The following is a 19,259-nucleotide window of genomic DNA, read 5'->3' as shown; positions in this document are numbered from 1 at the left end:
AGATAATAGATTATAGGGGGCTTATAACTGGGTTTTGAAGAGCAAGCCAGCCAAAGTGGGGGAGAAAGAAAGGAAAGAATGCGATATTTCTTGCCGAGGGACTGGGAACCGGTTCAAGCCCCGGGTATGGGCCCACTCCTGCTTCCCCCCCTCACCCCCAAATGAAAAATCTGGCTTGAGAAAGGAAGGAGAGGCCCCTTGGGTGAACTCTGGATGCCTTCCCACTATGGCACTTCGGTTCTCAGGCCCTGGAATTTGTCCCTCATGCCTCAAGGGTTAACGCCGTGGCTCTCAGGCGGGGGATTTCATTTTGTTTATTTTATTTATGAGAAGGCCTCAGGCCTCTCCCTCAGAATTCACTGTAGGCCCGGTGGACTTCAACTCCCAGAATTCCTGAGGCCAGCTATGCTGTGCGATTCTTCGGCTCTGCGGGCTCAGGGATTCTGGGAGTTGTAGTCCACAAGTCGTAAGAGCGGCCATAGTTGTGGCCTAGTCCTACTTCTAAAACCCAGTGAAGGGCTGCAAATTTTTTTACTACCACACTGTGGGCGTGGGTTATTTTGTGGGTGTGGTTTGGCGGCCATGGGACCAGGGGGGGGAAATGGCTTGCCGATCATGTGACCAAGGGGGGTGGCTTAAAGGTCATGTGACTGGCTTAAAGGTGGCCAATTTGATGTCACTCAAGTCCAGGGTTAGGATTAGCATCATGTCATCCAAAGCTTTGCAGCCCTGGGATTTCAAGCAAGGCAAAGAGCATATCCAGTGTCTCTGATAGAGGCTTATTAGATTATTAGATTTGTATGCCGCCCCTCTCCGTAGACTCGGGGCGGCTCACACCACAATAAAAACAGTTCATGACAAATCTAATAATTTACAATTTAAAATGTTTTTTAAAAACCCATTATTAAGCATACATGCATACAAACATACCATACATAAATTGTATAGGCCCCGGGGGAGATATCTCAATTCCCCCATGCCTGACGACAAAGGTGGGTTTTGAGGAGTTTACGAAAGGCAAGGAGAGTAGGGGCAGTTCTAATCTCTGGGGGGAGTTGGTTCCAGAGAGTAGGGGCCGCCACAGAGAAGGCTCTTCCCCTGGGGCCCGCCAACTGACGTTGTTTAGTTGACGGGACCCGGAGAAGGCCCACTCTGTGGGACCTAATCGGTCGCTGGGATTCATGCTGACTCTGTTCTACCCAGGTCCACCCTGTATCTCTGCGGAGTGCCATGCTTGAGCCGTCGTTAGGTGGGGAGGGCTGCCATCACCCAGGTGAGCGTCGAGAAGCAGGTACAACTGCACCCAACCAGATTGGAATGCCACTATTCAGCTGCCTCAAATTGATATATTCCGAAATGAGAGCCAGTTTGGTGTAGTCGTGAAGGCGTCAATGTAGAAACTGGTAAACCATGTGTTCTAGTCCCTGTTTAGGCACAAAGCCATCAAGGTGACCATAGGCCAGCTCCTTTCTCTCAGCCTTAAGAAGGCGGCAATGGCTTCCACAAAAAGTTCTTGCCAAGACAGAATATCCTATGCACTAGACTTACAAAGTTTAGAAAGTTTAGAACTAAACTCTCCCCCTCTCCTTTCTACAACCCCTTTCTTTCTTTCTTTCTTTCTTTCTTTCTTTCTTTCTTTCTTTCTTTCTTTCTTTCTTTCTTTCTCTCTCTCTCTCCCTCCCTCCCTCCTTCCTTCCTTCCTTCCTTCCTTCTTTCTTTCTTTCCTTCCTTCTTTCTTTTCTTTCTTTCTTTCTTTCCTTCCTTCTTTCTTTCTTTCTCTATTACGACTTTTCACTATATCTTTTTTTAATTTCTTTCCTCTTCTTTTATTTTATTTTATGTACGCTGAGAGCATCTGCACCAAGACAAATTCCTTGTGTGTCCAATCACACTTGGCCAATAAAAATTCTATTCTATTCTATTCTTTCTTTTCTTCTGTCTCTGTTTTAATATGATACATATGGATTGTGATATTAAGCATTAGGTACCTTTATTACGTCTTGTTTTTGTTGTGTTTTCTAAAGTATATATTTCATAAAGATCTTTTCTTTTTTTTTTAAAAAAAAAGAAAGCTTAGAACTACATCGTCTTAAACATGACCTAAGCATAGCCCGTAATATCATCTGCTACAACATTCTTCCTGTCAACGACTATTTCAGCTTCAAGCACAACAACACATGAGCACACAACAGATACAAACTTAAAAGGAAACAGCTCCAAACTTGGCTGCAGGAAATACAACTTTAGTAACCGAGTAGTTGATGCATGGAACTCACTACCTGACTCTGTAGTATCATCACCTAACCCCCAAAACTCTACCCTTAGTCTCTCCACTGTTGACCTCTCCCGATTCCTAAGAGGTCAGTAAGGGGCGTGCAAAAGTGCACCAGCGTGCCTTCCGTCCCTTGACCTAATGTTTCTCTCTTACTAGCATCATGTATATAAATATTATAACTTTGTATATCACCAATACGTATGTGACAAAACAAACAACCAAATAAATAAATAAACTTCCAGAGGATTATATGTAGTTCAGGGTTAAAATGTGGAGTCTTTACTGCTCTCCGAGCTGGCTGTTTGTTTGCAGATGTTTCAATTCACAACTGAGTAACATCAGCGCTCTCTACTTATATAGTAGCTTATCCTGACTGTATTGGTAGCGATGTGGTTTAGTAGCTTGTCCTGACTGTTTGGTAGGGATGTGGTCGTTTGTTTATTTGTTTGTTTGTTTACTTACTTACTTACTTACTTACTTACTTACTTACTTACTTACTTACTTACTTACTTACTTACTTACTTACTTACTTACTTACTTACTGTACTTACTTATTAGATTTGTATGCTGCCCCTCTCCGAAGACTCGGGGCGGCTAACAACAATGAAAAGACAATGAAAACAAATCTAATATTAAAAATAATCTTAAAAAACCCCAATTTAAAGAACCACTCATACATACAAGCATACCATGTATAAATTCTATAAGCCTAGGGGAAGGGAAAATTTCAATTCCCCCATGCCTGACGACAGAGGTGGGTTTTAAGGAGCTTGCGAAAGGCAAGGAGGGTGGGGGCAACTCTGATATCTGGGGGGAGCTGGTTCCAGAGGGTCGGGGCCGCCACAGAGAAGGCTCTTCTCCTGGGTCCCACCAAACGACATTGCTTAGTCGATGGGACCCGGAGAAGGCCAACTCTGCGGTCGTTCCTTGCTTAGGGTATTATTTGCTGCTAGATTGTTTGTCTGGTATTAATCCCTGCTTATCTGGGTGCTGCGTTCTGGAAAGGATGCCTTGTTTCTTTCTTAACTTTTTTATTGCCTGTTTGGAACGGTGTGTAAATATCGTTTATCTCATTCTATCCACCGATGGCTGATTAGTGCTGAACTTCCAGGAATTTCCTAGCAGATTTTTAAAAAGAAATTAGCTTGTTTTAGGACGGTCACAGGTGAAACCCTGGTTGAGTCTATCCATGTGCAGTGAGTTTAAGAGGCTTTCATCCTATCTTCTGACTGGTGGTTGGGGTTCATGGGGGTGGTCTCTGTGAATTCTTCTGCCTTTCTGTCCTATGCAGTGAGTGATGTCATCCTTACATTGTGTGTTGTAGATCAGTGATTTTCAACCTTTTTTGAGCTGCGGCACATTTTTTACATTTACAAAATCCTGGGGCACACCACCAACCAAAATGACACTCTAAGACACTCTCCTCTCTTTTTCCATCCCTGTCTCCTCCCCCACTTGTGTGTGTGTATGTGTGTGTATACACACTTGAACCATTTCCAAAACCAAGTGAGGGCTGGGTTTTTTCTCTCTCTTATTCTTTGGGTGCTTTTTATCATATGCTTTAAATCAAGAGTCACTTCTCTCTCTCTCTTTTGTTTCTCTCTCTTTCCTCTCATTCTCTGCCTCAATCATTTTCTCATATCTCTTTTTTTCCCCTCCCCTTTTTTCTCACATTTCTCTCTCTCCCTCTCCTTCTCTCTTTCTTTCTCTCTCTCCCTCTCTCTTGCTTTCTTTCTCTCTCACACACAAACTCTCTCTTGCTTTCTTTCTCTCTCTTTCTCTCTCCCCCGCTCTCTCTTGCTTTCTCTCTCTCTCGCTTGCTTTGTTTTTCTCTCTCTCTTGCTTTCTTTATCTTTCTTTCTTTCTCTTTTTTGTTTCTTTTTCTCACTCTTTCTCTCTCTCTCTTGCTTTCTTTCTCTCTCTCTTTCTCTCTCCCCTCTTGCGGCACACCTGACCATGTTCCACGGCACACTAGTGTGCCGGGGCACACTGGTTGAAAAACACTGTTGTAGATGATGTGTGTTTTTTTCGACTGGGGCGGCTGGATCTTTTGGTTTACTTCAATTGTTTTATTTAGTTGGTTTGTGTGTTACAATCATACTGTGTGGTTGTAATAATCTGTTAGTAGTTTGTGAGATGTTTTTGATGCATGACCAGTGATGGGCTGCCAAAAATTTTACTGTCACCCTGTGGGCGTGGCTTATTTTGTGGGTGTGGATTGATGGTCATGTGACTGGGTAGGAGTGGCTTGCCAGCCATGTGACTGGGTGGGAGTGGCTTACCGACCAAGGTAAGTTTTCAGATAGGTGCTTGGACTCTTTTTCAGTTGATGAAGTCCCATTATTTGAATAGCCACAAACAGGACAAATGATAGACAGCATTATTTGTTGAGGAGCACAGTGACATTTTGAGATTTTGTCCTGAACCCACAAGGTTCAGTAGGATAACAGAGGAGGCAAGTAGCTCAATTATCTATAATTGCTATAAAAGTTCAGTTCTAGATAATGATTAAAGTGTTTATGGGTAAAAACATACTATTTAACTATTTCCTATTTTAAAAGTAATTAAGGATCATACTAAGGTACTAGAGAAGGAAAGACAATAAAAAACCTATTAAATATTCAATAAATAGTGCATAAACTTACTACCCCCACTACGTGTGTCCCATCCCCCCCATTACTGTGTATGACTTAATGTTGGTTTGTCCTATAGTGCAGTGTTTCCCAACCTTGGCCACTTGAAGATATCTGGACTTCAACTCCCAGAATTCCCCAGCCAGCAAATGCTGGCTGTGGAATTCTGGGAGTTGAAGTCCAAATATCTTCAAGTGGCCAAGGTTGGGAAACACTGCTTAAATGGGTTGAGTGGTTAGGCATTTTTCAATAGAGTTGATGGATTTCCATTTTTTATAGGTGATTCCTTTTGAGGTGTGTATGTTTTGCTGCAATTTGGGGCTGACCACAACTGGAATCAGCAATTCGCCCATTAAGTGAAGCAAAACCATTATACCGTGCTTACAATCTTACTTCAGCTTTCTTTTTCGTTACACACTTGCAAAGGACATAAATGCAAGGACCGGTTGCAAAGTTACTTTTTCCTCCCTGTCGTAAGTCATCTGAACAATCACTAAATGAGACCGCCGCGAAATGAGGACGACTTGTATGTATGAATCCTCCACATTCGATTGACCTCCAGAATTGCTGTTGTGATGTTGCGATGCCTGTTCTCCAAATTGGCGGTTTCCAACTTTCTATCTTTCCTCCTAGTTGGTTACTTCGAAGAAAGTCCTTCAAATTTGACCTCGTCGTTGGGGAAGGACGTGAAACTCAGCTGTTCGGTCCTGGCCTTGGGCGAACCGCCGGAGATCAGCTGGCTGAGGGATGGCGAGGCGTTTGAATTTGCCGACAGTTACCAGATACAGGTGCCTTTGGAAGAAGGAGAATGGATGACCACCAGCGAACTGAGGTGAGCATTCAAAAACTTGTCTGGCAGGGCTAATGGCCCAATTTCTTTGTTTGTTTCCCACTTTTATTTATTTATTTATTTGTTTATTTGTTTGTTTGTTTAGTTATTTAGTTATTTAGTTATTTAGTTATTTAGTTATTTAGTTATTTAGTTATTTAGTTATTTAGTTATTTAGTTATTTAGTTATTTAGTTATTTAGTTATTTAGTTATTTAGTTATTTAGTTATTTAGTTATTTAGTTATTTAGTTATTTAGTTATTTAGTTATTTAGTTATTTAGTTATTTAGTTATTTAGTTATTGATTGGATTTGTATGCCGCCCCTCTCCGTAGACTCGGGGCGGCTAACAACAGTAACAAAAAAACAGCATGTAAATCCAATACTAAAACAACTAAAAACCCTTATTGTAAAACCAAACATCCATACATGCAAACATACCATACATGAATTGTAAAGGCCTAGGGGGAAAGAATATCTCAGTTCCCCCATGCCTGACAGCAGAGGTGGGTTTTAAGGAGCTTACGAAAGGCAAGGAGGGTGGGGCAATTCTAATCTCCGGGGGGAGTTGGTTCCAGAGGGCCGGGGCCGCCACAGAGAAGGCTTTTCCCCCGAGCCCCGCCAAACGACATTGTTTAGCCGACGGAACCCGGAGAAGGCCAACTCTGTGGGACTTAACTGGTCGCTGGGAATCGTGCGGCAGAAGGCGGTCCCGGAGATATACTGGTCCGATGCCATGAAGGGCTTTATAGGTCATGACCAACACTTTGAATTGTGACCGGAAATTGATCGGCAACCAATGCAGACTGCGGAGTGTTGGTGTAACATGGGCATATTTAGGGAAGCCCATGATTGCTCTCGCAGCTGCATTCTGCACGATCTGAAGTTTCCGAACACTTTTCAAAGGTAGCCCCATGTAGAGAGCATTTATGATTTTTGCACATAATTATTTTTGCAAATAACATTAACAAATATCAAACACAATCTTCCTCCTCCTATTTTCCCACGACAACAACCCTGTGAGGTTGGTTGGTCTGAAAGAGAGAAACGTGCTCAAAGTCATCTAATTGGCTTTATCCCAGGCATGTTTAAATTCAGTTCCTGTGGATTTACCAAACTTCCAAATTTTGTTTTATTTTATTTTATAATAAAGCAAAGTGAGACTATTACAGATGGTGATATTGGAAAACTGAATTGATTCCAGTTATTTAATTTATATGCTATGTAGTTTTAGTGCATGATATGACTGTATGTATGTTTTTTATATTGGGGTTCCTTGTTTTTAGATTTTTTAAATGTACAATTGCTATTTTAGATTTTAAATTATTAGATTTGTCAAAACATATTGTTCTTTATCACTGTTGTGAGCCGCCCCGAGTCTACGGAGAGGGGCGGCATACAAATCTAATAAATAATAATAATAATAATAATGCATATTTGTTTTGCTTTCAACCATCTTAGATCAATCAATATTACAATATCTCGATGAATACAAATCAAATGGGTTCATAATTTGTCTTTAAAATGTTATTAGTTAAGTAACTTCATCCTTTTTATTTTATATTTAATTCATAACTATATATTAGTTTTGTTTTTTCTTGCTTCTAACCATTCATTCAATGCTACGTTGCATTTTAAAAATTGGCTCTATTAATTATGTGAGATCAGCAAATCTGGGGTTGTTGTTTTTTTAAAACTTAAGTTTCTTTTTCATCATTTTCTTTTTCTTGCTTGTTATGGGTGGTGGGGTGACTTTAGCAAAAAAACCAACAACCCAGCCTTGGACTCAGTTGCGATAAACAGCTTGGGAAGAAACAGATTTTGCTGAACAAAACAAAAATTGTTTTGAGGAACTTGCCTGCTGGAGATAAACCCTCCAAAGAAGCAGAATCGATTCTGCAGTTTTCTCTGCTGACCTTGCAAGAGGGAAGAAGAGGCAAAGAGTCAACCTGGGGAAAGGAAACCAAAGGGGAAAGGAACCTGATTTTAAATGAGTAGAAGTTCCTGATCTTTTCTTGATGATAAACGCTAAACTCCCCACCGCAAAAATAGAACCTTGGAAATTTTCCCCTGAGTGGTTGAAAACTGCATTCTCTGAACTTTTAATTCCGGTTGCATCAGACTGTTTTATTTTTATTTTTTTATTTATTTTTATTTTATTCTTTGTCCAATATACAATACATATGGAAGAGAGTAGGCATTAAGTAATATATATAAAGATAGAAGGAAAAAGAGGATATATATGATATAAGAAATAAGGAGAGAATATATATGATATATGTATGTATATATATGTAGATAGATAGATATATGTAGATAGATAGATATATGTAGATAGATAGATAGATAGATAGATAGATAGATAGATAGATAGATAGATAGATAGATAGATAGATAGATAGATAAGGTAAGGGAAGACAATTGGACAGGGCATGATAGGCACATCAGTGCACTTATATACGCCCCTTACTGGCCTCTTAGGAACCTGGAGAGGTCAATTGTGGAGAGTCTAAGGGAGAAATGTTGGGGGTTGGGAGTTGACACTATGGAGTCCGGTAATGAGTTCCACGCTTCGACAACTCGATTGTTGAAGTCGTATTTTTTACAGTCAAGTTTGGAGCGGTTAATATTAAGTTTGAATCTGTTGAGTGCTCTTGTGTTGTTGCGGTTGAAGCTGAAGTAGTCGTTGACCGGAAGGACGTTGCAGCATATGATCTTGTGGGCAATACTTAAGTCCTGTTTTAGGCGCCGCAGTTCTAGGCTTTCTAGACCCAGGATAGTTAGTCTGTTTTCGTAGGGAATTCTGTTTCGGGTGGAGGAGTAGAGGGCTCTTCTGGTGAAATATCTTTGGACGTTTTCGAGAGTGTTGATGTCTGAGATGTGGTGTGGGTTCCAGACAGATGAGCTGTATTCGAGAATGGGTCTGGCATAGGTTTTGTAGGCTCTAGTCAGTAGTGTGAGGTTGCCAGAGCAGAAGCTACGTAGAATCAAGTTAACAACTCTAGAAGCCTTTTTGGCGATATTGTTGCAGTGGGCTTTAGCACTTAGGTCTTTTTATATTAGTATTCCCTTGTCTTTCATCGGCTTTGTCAAAGCTTTTGCATCAGCTGCGGAGAGGCAAGGAAAGTCAAAAAAGTCAAGATGGCGTCGCGGAGGAAAATCCAAAATTGGCCCCTTTTTGTCCAAGGCATCACTGTCGCTTTGTTTAAAACAGTGGTTCTCAACCTTTCTAATGCCGCGACCCCTTCATACAGTTCCTCGTGTTGTGGTGACCCCCAACTAGTGCCAATTCTGCCAACAGAGCTTGAAGCTGATTGGCAGGAAGGTCAGAGGGATCCACTGTCAACACCTGATTGGTCGGGTTGTAAAAGTAGGTTCCAAGGTGCCAGAATAGAAGCTTTAGTTCCTTTTTTAAAAAAAGAAAATATAATCTTTATTGAAGATAAGTAGAAGCTTTAGTTCCTAACACCAGGGGAAATTTGTCTTTTCCCAGGGTCTCAGGTGACCCCTGTAAAATGGTCCTTTGACCTCCAAAGGGGTCCCGACCCCCAGGTTGAGAACCACTGGTTTAAAGACCAGCTTGGTACCTATGCTGAAATTCTAGTTGAAGTTCTCTCCCTTTATTTCTCTCTCTCTCTCTTCCACCACTCTTTCTCTTTCTCTCTCTTTCTCTTTTTCCTCTCTCTCTCTCTCTCTTTCTCTCTCTCTTTCTTTCTCTTTCTCTTTTTCCTCTCCGTCCCTCTCTTCCTCTCTCTCTTTCTCTTCCTCTCTCTCTTCCTCTCTGTCCTCTCTCTCTTTCTCTCTCTTCCACCACTCTCTTTCTCTCTTTTTCCTCTCTCTCTCTCTTTCTTTCTGTCTCTCTTTCTCTCTCTTTCTCTTTTTCCTCTCTCTCTTTCTCTTTCTCTCTCTTTCTTTCTTCCGCCCCTCTCTTCCTCTCTCTTTCTCTTCCTCTTCCTCTCTCTCTCTCTTTCTCTTCGTCCTCTCTCTCTCTTCCTCTCTCTCTGTCTCTGGCTAAGGAATTCTGGGAGTTGAAGTTCATATATGCTGGCTGAGGAATTCTGGGAATTCCTATCCTGGCTAAAGAATTCTGGGAGTTGAAGTTCATATATACCAGCTAAGGAATTCTGGGAATAGAAATTCATATATTTATTTATTTATTGGATTTGTATGCCGCCCCTCTCCGTAGACTGCTGACTAAAGAATTCTGGGAGTTGAAGTTCTCATATAAAATCTAGGGAATTCTGGGAGTTGAAGTCCACATATCTTAAAGTTACTAAGATTGAGAAACACTGCTTTAAATTTGATAAATCCAGCCCTGGCATGGATTTTACACACATCCAGTCTCTTGAATACACAATCTATGCTCAGAGCAGCTTTGTTGACCAATATCCTTTTACATTTTTTAAATTAAATTATTTTATTGGTGCTGACCATTATCCTCATCTCTTCCACCACCACCCTCCCCATCTGCCCCCTCCGTCCAGCATCTCTTCCCTCCAGCTCTCGGACATGGGGAATTACCAGTGTATGGCCTCGGTGAATGGATCTGAATTTTTTTCCGAAGAAGCTTACCTGCAATTAGAAGGTAAACGTACCATGGGGGGGGTGTAAGTCCCTTGTATACACCTGGGGAGGCACAGCCATGTTCAGAAATTGTGCGTTTTATTCACGGCTGGCCTCAAAGAATAACCAGCATAAATGGCCAGTGGTTTCAATCCTTTTAACTAACACAGTTCTACAAAAAGTATTTTTTGTAATCATCGCACTTGACCTTGAATCATTTTTTTGGTTATGATTTCAAAAACGCATATAGTTTTTCTGTAGCAGGTATAGTTTCCATGGAGCAGCATCACTATTATGAGATAGGAAATATAATAATAATAATAATAATAATAATAATAATAATAATAATAATAATAATTTATTAGATTTGTATGCCGCCCCTCTCCGAAGACTCAGGGCAGCTCACAACAATAATAAAACAACATAACAATGAAGCAAATCTAATATTTAAAAACATATAAAACCCCATCATTTAAAACCATGCAGCCCACACATACCAAACATGAAATATAAAAGTCTGGGGGAGGTGTTTCAGTTCCCCCACACCTGGCGATACAGGTGGGTCTTAAGTAATATTTTATTTATTTATTATTTAGATTTGTATGCCGCCCCTCTCCGCGGACTCGGGGCTGGCGACATTAAGAAAACAGTAATTACCACATACAGTGTTCCCTCGATTTTCGCGGGGATGCGTTCCGAGACCGCCCGCGAAAGTCAAATTTCCGCGAAGTAGAGATGCGGAGGTAAATACACCATTTTTGGCTATGGGCAATATCCCAAGCCATCCTTTAACACTTTAAATAACTAAATTACAATTTCCCATTCCCTTAACAACCATTTACTCACCATTATTACTGGTACTCACCATTGAATAAGACACTTAGTGATCCTGATATTTATAAACATAATTATTTATTAACAATCATTATATTTTTTCGTTATTTATTTGCAAAAATTATTAGTTTGGCGATGACGTATGACATCACTGGGCAGGAAAAACCATGGTATAGGCTATTCGCGAAGTTCGAACCCGCGAAAATCGAGGGAACACTGTATATTGAAAATGTAGAAATAACGTAATAACCAAAATGCTTCTATATCAGAAACTTTATGTGATAGAGCAAAACTAAGCATATTTTTGGGATCAGCACATCAAGCTCCATAAAACAGACATATTACCTTTGCTGATGATTTTTTTTCGTGTTGACCAGTGTCATTTGTTTTTCACAAATATCATTCCAGTATTCCAAGACTTTGGTCCTTAATGGGGCTGCTAGGTTGAGGGGGATGAGCTAGGTGGTTTTTCTAAACTTTGGCCACTTGGAAAATGGGTGGACCAACTCCCAGTGGGTAAATTCTGGGAGTTGAAGTCCACTCATTTTTAAGTTGCTATGGTTGAAAAACACTGATTTGATTTCTAGATAAGACTAAGCCAAGATGTGATTACTCCAATATTGTTGATCACAACATCCTGGTTTGGTTCAACCCCCTCCCCTCCCCCAATATTCTTCATCTTTGTTTCATGTGAACCAGCCCATCATGATTTTTTAAAAATAATTTTATAATTTTTATTGGATTTGTATGCCGCCCCTCTCCGGAGACTCGGGGCGGCTAACAACAGTAATAAAACAATGTACAATAATAATCCAATAAATACTAAAAATGATTTAAAAACCCATTAATATAAAAAACGAAACATACATACAGACATACCACACATGAAATTGTAAAGGACCAGGGGGAAATAGCATCTCAATTTCCCCATGCCTGGCGGCAGAGGTGGGTTTTAAGGAGCTTACGAAAGGCAAGGAGGGTGGGGGCAATTCTAATCTCTGGGGGGAGTTGGTTCCAGAGGGCCGGGGCTGCCACAGAGAGGGCTCTTCCCCTGGGTCCCGCCAAGCGGCATTGTTTAGTTGATGGGACCCGGAGAAGACCCACTCTGTGGGACCTGTCGCTGGGATTCGTGCAGCAGAAGGTGGTCCCTGAGATAATCTGGTCCGGTGCCATGAAGGGCTTTATAGGTCATAACCAACACTTTGAATTGTGACCGGAAACTGATCGGCAACCAATGCAGACTGCGGAGTGTTGGTGTAACATGGGCATTTTTGGGAAAGCCCATGACTGCTCTTGCAGCTGCATTCTCCACGATCTGAGGTTTCCGAACACTTTTCAAAGGTAGCCCCATGTAGAGAGCGTTACAGTAGTCGAACCTCGAGGTGATGAGGGCATGAGTGACTGTGAGCAGTGAGTCCCGGTCCAAATAGGGCCGCAATTGGTGCACCAGGCGAACCTGGGCGAACGCCCCCCTTGCCACAGCTGAAAGATGTTTCTCTAATGTGAGCTGTGGATCGAGGAGGACGCCCAAGTTGCGGACCCTCTCCGAGGGGGTCAATAATCCCCCCCCCAGGGTAATGGACGGACAGATGGAATTGTCCTTGGGAGGCAAAACCCACAGCCACTCCGTCTTATCCAGGTTGAGTTTGAGTTTGTTGACACCCATCCAGGCCCCAACTTTGCATTGCCATTGTGGCTTGTTCCACTCAATGGAGGTTTAGCACTGCTTGTGAACCCAACCAATCCTGGGCCTGGCTTGTTCAAGCTGTTTCTTCTCTCTTGTGGTCAGGCCTGCCCTTTTTCTCCGAGGAGCCTCAGGACCTGGAGATCACGGCTGGCACTCCGTTCAACCTCAGCTGTGCAGCACAGGGACCCCCAGAGCCTGTCTCGGTCATCTGGTTGCAGGACAGCGTTCCCCTGAACTCCTTAGCGGATCCCCTGGCCGAGACCCCTTCCGTGTTGGAAGTGACAGGTGAGTCCAGCTGAACCGCCAGGCTTGGCTTCTTCTGCTCAGAAGAAATGGACACCTTTCAAGGGGCAGCAGCTGCCAAAGGTGGGCTTGAGGGGTCGCCCAGGACAGCTCAGAGGGCAACCAGGGCTAGTCCTGGACTTACAACCAGGATTTGGGAGTGTGCGACAAATTACCACCGTAGCTTAAAGGTTGGTATTTGAATGAGGGACAATGGCGTGTTAGCAATTCTTCCGGATTCCCTTCATTTCCCCTTCCTTCTTTCCTTCTTTCCTTCCTTCTTTCTTTCTTTCCTCCCTTCCTCCTTTCCTCTCTTTCCTTAACTTCCTTCCTCTTTTTGTTTTGTTTTGTTTTATTTCCTTTCCTTTCTCTCTGTTTCCTTCCCCTCCCTTCTTTTCCTTTCCCCTTCCCTTTTTCCTTCCCTTCCCTTTCTTTTCCTCCTTTCCTTTCCTTCTTCTCTATTTCCTTTCCTCCTTTCCTTTCCTTCTTCTCTATTTCCTTTCTTTTCCTTCTTCTCTATTTCTTTTCCTCCTTTCCTTTCCTTCTTCTCTATTTCCTTTCTTTTCCTTCTTCTCTTTTTCCTTTCTTTTCTTTTCTTTTCCTTTCTTTTCCTCCTTTCCTTTCCTTCTTCTCTATTTCCTTTCCTCCTTTCCTTTCCTTCTTCTCTATTTCCTTTCTTTTCCTTCTTCTCTATTTCTTTTCCTCCTTTCCTTTCCTTCTTCTCTATTTCCTTTCTTTTCCTTCTTCTCTTTTTCCTTTCTTTCCTTTTCTTTTCCTTTCCTTTCCTCCTTTCCTTTCCTTCTTCTCTATTTCCTTCCCTTTCCTCCTTTTCTATTTCCTTTCTTGTCCTTTCCTTTCTTTCTTCTCTATTTCCTTTCCTTTCCTTCTTCCCTTTCCTCCTTTTCTATTTCCTTTCTTTTCCTGTCCTTTCCTTCTTCTCTATTTCTTTTCCTTTCCTCCTTTCCTTTCCTCTTTCCCTTCCCTCCCCTTCCCATACCTCTGCAGATTTTACCAGGAAATGTGGGCAGGCCCCAAATGCAAACCAAGAACGTGCAGTCTCTTCCTTCCCTGGTTCCACTAACCAGGGTTTTAAACAGTCCCGACCCAGGACAATCTCTGAATCCCGTCGCTCCCTTGCGTGTCCTGGTTTTGAATCGCCCTTCCTGAGCTGGCAGGGGTCCTGGGCACCCACAGTCCTTGACGCCTCCGATGAGCCACCCCAAATGTGGCTCCATGGTTTTGGGGGGCATTGTGCGCTGGTCTGAATACCCGTCAATGGCCAAGTTTAGCCTCTCCCACCAACAGGACTTGACGCATCCAACTTGTGCCACTTTGTTCAATAAAACCCCCCTTCTTTGGGGAGGAGGGGGGTCTCTTTTCCCTTTGCTCCAGACTCCAGGGCTGAAAATAGCTGCAGGGCTGAAAGGAGGAGGGATTGTGGTTCAAAAAAGAGGAGCCCTTTCATCCCCCACCCCCAATGGCTTTCATTGTCCATCTTTTTTCCCCCCCTCCGCCCCCCCTCCCCCTTTCATATCTGGCCAACGAAACCAATGAAAAAAGTAGCCTTTTCTTTCGGGAGCTGCGTTGCATTGGCTGCAAAGAGGGGACTCTGGGTTTCCCACCAGCGAGAAGACGGGCGGCAGGGAAAAAAAGGGGGCTCAGCGATGCAAGACCCCCTTTCCTCTCCCCACCATTCAGCCTCGTCCAGAGCCCCCCCCTCCCTGCCTCCACGTCCTTGTTCATTGTCTTCTCCAAAGTTTCCCCCTCCTCTAAATGTCTGGCTTCTCCCCAGCTTGCGACGGTCCTTTGTTTCTCCTTTTCTATGGAGGGGGACGATTCCCCCCGATGGTTCGGGCCAGGGAGGGGTTCGCTCCCAGCGTGGGAAACGGCCCGGCCAAGGTTACCGAAGACTGTTTGGGCAGTTGGCAAGCGGAGGAGTCCGGGTTTTTTTATCTGCCTGCCTGCGCGAAAGAGATGGGAAGCGAAAGGACGACGGTGCGATAGGCCCAGTTGTTTTGGATCTTCATGTCCCCATTTCCATAACTTTGCTGTGTGTGTTTGTGTGTGTGTTGAAGTGCAGGAGGGGTTTATTGCAACGGGAGGAAGGTTGAGAAATCTCCCATCTGGTGACCTTTGCAACTATGTACTGCTCAAAAAATAATAATAATAAAGGGGACACTCCAAGAACCCATCCTAGATCTGAATGAATGAAATGTTCTCATTGAATACTTTGTTCTGTACAAAGTTGAATGTGCACAACAGCCTGTGAACCTAAGAACCTAAGAAGAGCCCTGCTGAATGGGGGCAAAGCCCATCGAGTCCAGCATTCTGTGTCACACAGTGGCCCCCCAATTGTCCATGGGGATTTTGAGCAGAAAGAAACATAGAAACATAGAAACATAGAAACATAGAAGACTGACGGCAGAAAAAGACCTCATGGTCCATCTAGTCTGCCCTTATACTATTTCCTGTATTTTATCTTACAATGGATATATGTTTATCCCAGGCATGTTTAAATTCAGTTACTGTGGATTTACCAACCATGTCTGCTGGAAGTTTGTTCCAAGGATCTACTACTCTTTCAGTCAAATAATATTTTCTCACGTTGCTTTTGATTTTCCCCCCAACTAACTTCAGATTGTGTCCCCTTGTTCTTGTGCTCACTTTCCTATTAAAAACACTTCCCTCCTGAACCTTATTTAACCCTTGAACATATCAAAATGTTTCGATCATGTCCCCCCTTTTCCTTCTGTCCTCCAGACTATACAGATTGAGTTCATTAACTCTTTCCTGATACGTTTTATGCTTAAGACCTTCCACCATTCTTGTAGAAGGCAAATGGAGAAGGCAAAGCCCTTCCTTTCCCTTGACCCCCAACAAATGGGACCCAAGGGAACCCTCACTGCCTCAACTAACATAGAGGTGGCACTTGGACATCCATTTCAACAACCACCGATACACTTGGCATCTGTGAATCTGTCTAATCCTGCCTTGAAGCTATCCAGGCTGACAGCTGTCACGACTTCTTCTGAAAGGGAATTCTATCAACCAAGGACCCTCTGGGTGAAGAAATATTTCCCTTTATTTGTCCTCACTTTCTTACCTATGAGCTTTAGGGAGGGCCCGCTCACCCTAGTATTGGGTGATAGAGAAAAGAATTTTTCTCTATCCACCTTTTCTATCCCATGCGTGATTTTATACACTTAGATCAAGTCACCCCTTAAACGCCGTCTTTCAAGGCTGAAGAGATCAAGGCGTTGCAACCTGGTTTCATAAGGAAGGTGCTCCATTTCCTTCATCATTCTTGTTGCCCTTTTTTGCACCTTTTCCAGTTCCATTATATCCTTCTTGAGATGCAGTGACCAGAACTGTGCACAGTAGTACTCCAAGTGTGGTCTCACCATCGATTTGTAGGGAGGCAATGTGAAATTGACTGTCAATCAATGTTGCTTCCTGTTGTGGTTAGCTCTGGCCCAGCTCCTGCCCCAAGGACTGTGGATGTGGGGGAGACATCCACATGCTGCAGGCCTGTTTTGCCCCCGGTGGAATCTGATGATGAAGGCTCCTCTGACCAAGAAGACATGAGTGACAGGGAGGAGGAGAGTGGGGCAGACAGCTCAGAAGGAGATCAATTATCTAGCTCCTCCTTGGATTCGGAACAAGAGTTAATGATACAGCCATGCATGCGGAGAGTGATGCATAGGCAGCAACAACTGAGAGATTATTATCAAAGAAAATGAGGCCACCTGTGGTTGGGTGGGGCTGTGGTCATTAGTGAGGCTGCTATAAAGAGCAGCCTGTGGGTTTGGCCATTGTGGAGGATTATCTGATCCTTGTGTTTCGTGCCTGCTTTGCTGACTTCGACCTTTTTGTGTGCTGATTTTCCCCCGCTTTGAAACTAAACCAGAGCAAAGTGTGTTTCACTTTGTGAAAGAAGAAGGACTGTGAATTGCCTCACAGCTGCAAGCTAAGTATCATAGAACTGATAAGGGACTTGTACAAATTACCAGTTTGTTTGGAGACGAGGGCTCTTGGCTATACCAAAAGAGGGCTTGGTTTAAGTGAATTTTCATTATAAAGAACATTGTTTTGAATTTTCAAACGTGTGCGTGTCTGAAATTTGTACTTGTGAATTTTTGGGAGAAGTCTACCAGAGAGCCCGACAGAACACTTCCTAAGTGGGATGGCTGCAGTTGGGGAATGTTCCCGATTGCCCTGGTTCCTTACGACCCTCTTTGTGGACCCTCAATGGTGTTTGTAGTCATGAGAAGCCTTGTCAAACCACAACGTTGAGTGTCTAGGCTTGAGACAAAGCCCCATTGAGCCTCCTCACAGGGCTTGCGTGCCTGGGACTGAGCAATTACTGCTCGGAGTAGTCATCTCAGCCTGAAGATGAGAGACTAGAGACTACAAGACTGCTGTGTCCCTTCCGGGTTTACAACAAAATTGCTTGACCCCTTTAATACGAAATGCCACCGTTTGGGAATTCCGTGACTAGGGGCTGTGCTGTTTTTATTTATTTACAGTGGTACCTCTACCTACGAACGCCTCTACTTACAAACTTTTCTAGATAAGAACCGGGTTTTCAAGATTTTTTTGCCTCTTCTCAAGAACCATTTTCCACTTACGAACCCGAGCTTCCAAAACTGTAACCAGAAAAGGCAGGGAGAAGTCTTGGTGGGGCCTCTCAAGGAATCTCCTGGGAGGAAACAGGTCCGGAAAAGGCAGGGAGAAGCCTCCGTGGGGCCTCTCTAGGAATCTCTTGGGAGGAAACAATAGAGATGAGAGAGAGAGAAAGAGAAGAGAGAGGAAGAGAGTAGTGGAAGAGAGGAAAAGAGAGACGATAGAGAGAGAAAGAGAGAGATGAAGAAAGGGGAGGAAGAGAGGAAGAGAGAGAGAAAGAAAAAGAGAGAGAGAGGAAGAGTGAGCAGAAGAGAGAGAGAAGATGTATGATAGAAAAAAAAGATAAGAGAGGGGGAAGAAAGGGGTTTAGGACATTTAGCCTCCGCCAGTTGGATGAAGCTCTTTCCTCCGCAGCAGCTGATCGGCCGCTGTGGCCAAAAGGCAGCGGCCGATCAGCTGCTGCGGAGGAAAGAGCTTCATCCAACTGGCGGAGGCAAAAAGTCCCATTCCCGGAAGAAAGAGAGATGATAGAGAAAGAAAGAGAGAGATGAAGAAAGGGGAGGAAGAGAGGAAGAGAGAGAGAAAGGAAAAGAGAGAGAGAGGAAGAGTGAGCAGAAGAGAGAGAGAAGATATATGATAGAGAAAGAAAGATAAGAGAGGGGGGAAGAAAGAGAGATGATATATGATAGAGAGAAACAAAGAGAGGAGAAGAGGGGCAGAAGAGAGGAAGAAAGGGCAGAAAGAGAAGATGATTATAGATGAGAGAAGAGAGTGTGTGAGAGAGATGATATAGAGAGAAAGAAAGGGAAGAAGGAAGGGGCGGACGAGAGGAAGAGAGAGAGAGAGGGGGGGGGGAGCCTGGATTTTCTTTCGAGCAGAACCAGGAGGGGAGAATCCAACCCTCTTTGGAGAAATTCCCGTCCCTCAGGCAGTCAGAGAGGTTTGAAAGGGCTTTTTGAAACTCATCCCAAAGTCGAAAATAAATGAATTTCCCCGAGATAAATCTTCCCAGCCTCGTCAGACTCGTTGGACCAGAGGCAGCCGGGGGGGCCAAAGCGAGACAGGTCCTGTCTGTGCCAGGGGAAAACAAACACGGCGGTTTGGCAGCAGGAAATCCAGCTCGCTTGGAAAAGGCCCTGCTGGCATTGCGGCCCCTGAGATGGTCTTCCTTTGTGTCCCCTTTCTCTGCCCACTTTCCATCATTTTCTCCCCCTTCAGTCTCCTGTGAGGCTGAGCCTGGCAAGTTGGGGGGGGGACAGAAGAGGAGGAGGAGGAGGAAGAGAAGAAGAAGAAGAAGAAGAAGAAGAAGAAAGAGACAAGAAGAAAGACAGGGGAAGAAGATGAAAGAGAGGAGGAGGAGAAAAAAGACAAAGAGGAGGAAGAGAGAAGAAGAAGAAGAAGAAGAAGAAGAAGAAGAAGAAGAAGAAGAAGAAGAAGAAGAAAGAGACAAGAAGAAAGACAGGGGAAGAAGATGAAAGAGAGGAGGAGGAGAAAAAAGACAAAGAGGAGGAAGAGAAGAAGAAGAAGAAGAAGA

At 43.4% G+C, this 19,259-nt stretch overlaps 1 protein-coding gene across 2 annotated transcripts in view; it reads left to right on the top strand.

Annotated features, from left to right (window-relative positions):
- Nucleotides 1-19,259, top strand: part of AXL (AXL receptor tyrosine kinase) — a 66,543-nt gene that overhangs the window by 10,602 nt on the left and 36,682 nt on the right. For both annotated transcript variants that reach the window (XM_070764895.1, XM_070764894.1), the window contains exons 2-4: nt 5,542-5,740; nt 10,221-10,321; nt 12,923-13,105. In XM_070764895.1, coding sequence (XP_070620996.1) covers nt 5,542-5,740; nt 10,221-10,321; nt 12,923-13,105 — 483 coding nt within the window. The remainder of the gene's footprint in view (nt 1-5,541; nt 5,741-10,220; nt 10,322-12,922; nt 13,106-19,259) is intronic.

The sequence above is a fragment of the Erythrolamprus reginae genome, chromosome 11 (genome assembly GCF_031021105.1).
Source record: "Erythrolamprus reginae isolate rEryReg1 chromosome 11, rEryReg1.hap1, whole genome shotgun sequence".
NCBI lineage: Eukaryota > Metazoa > Chordata > Lepidosauria > Squamata > Dipsadidae > Erythrolamprus > Erythrolamprus reginae.
This window is presented reverse-complemented; position numbering and strand designations above follow the sequence as displayed.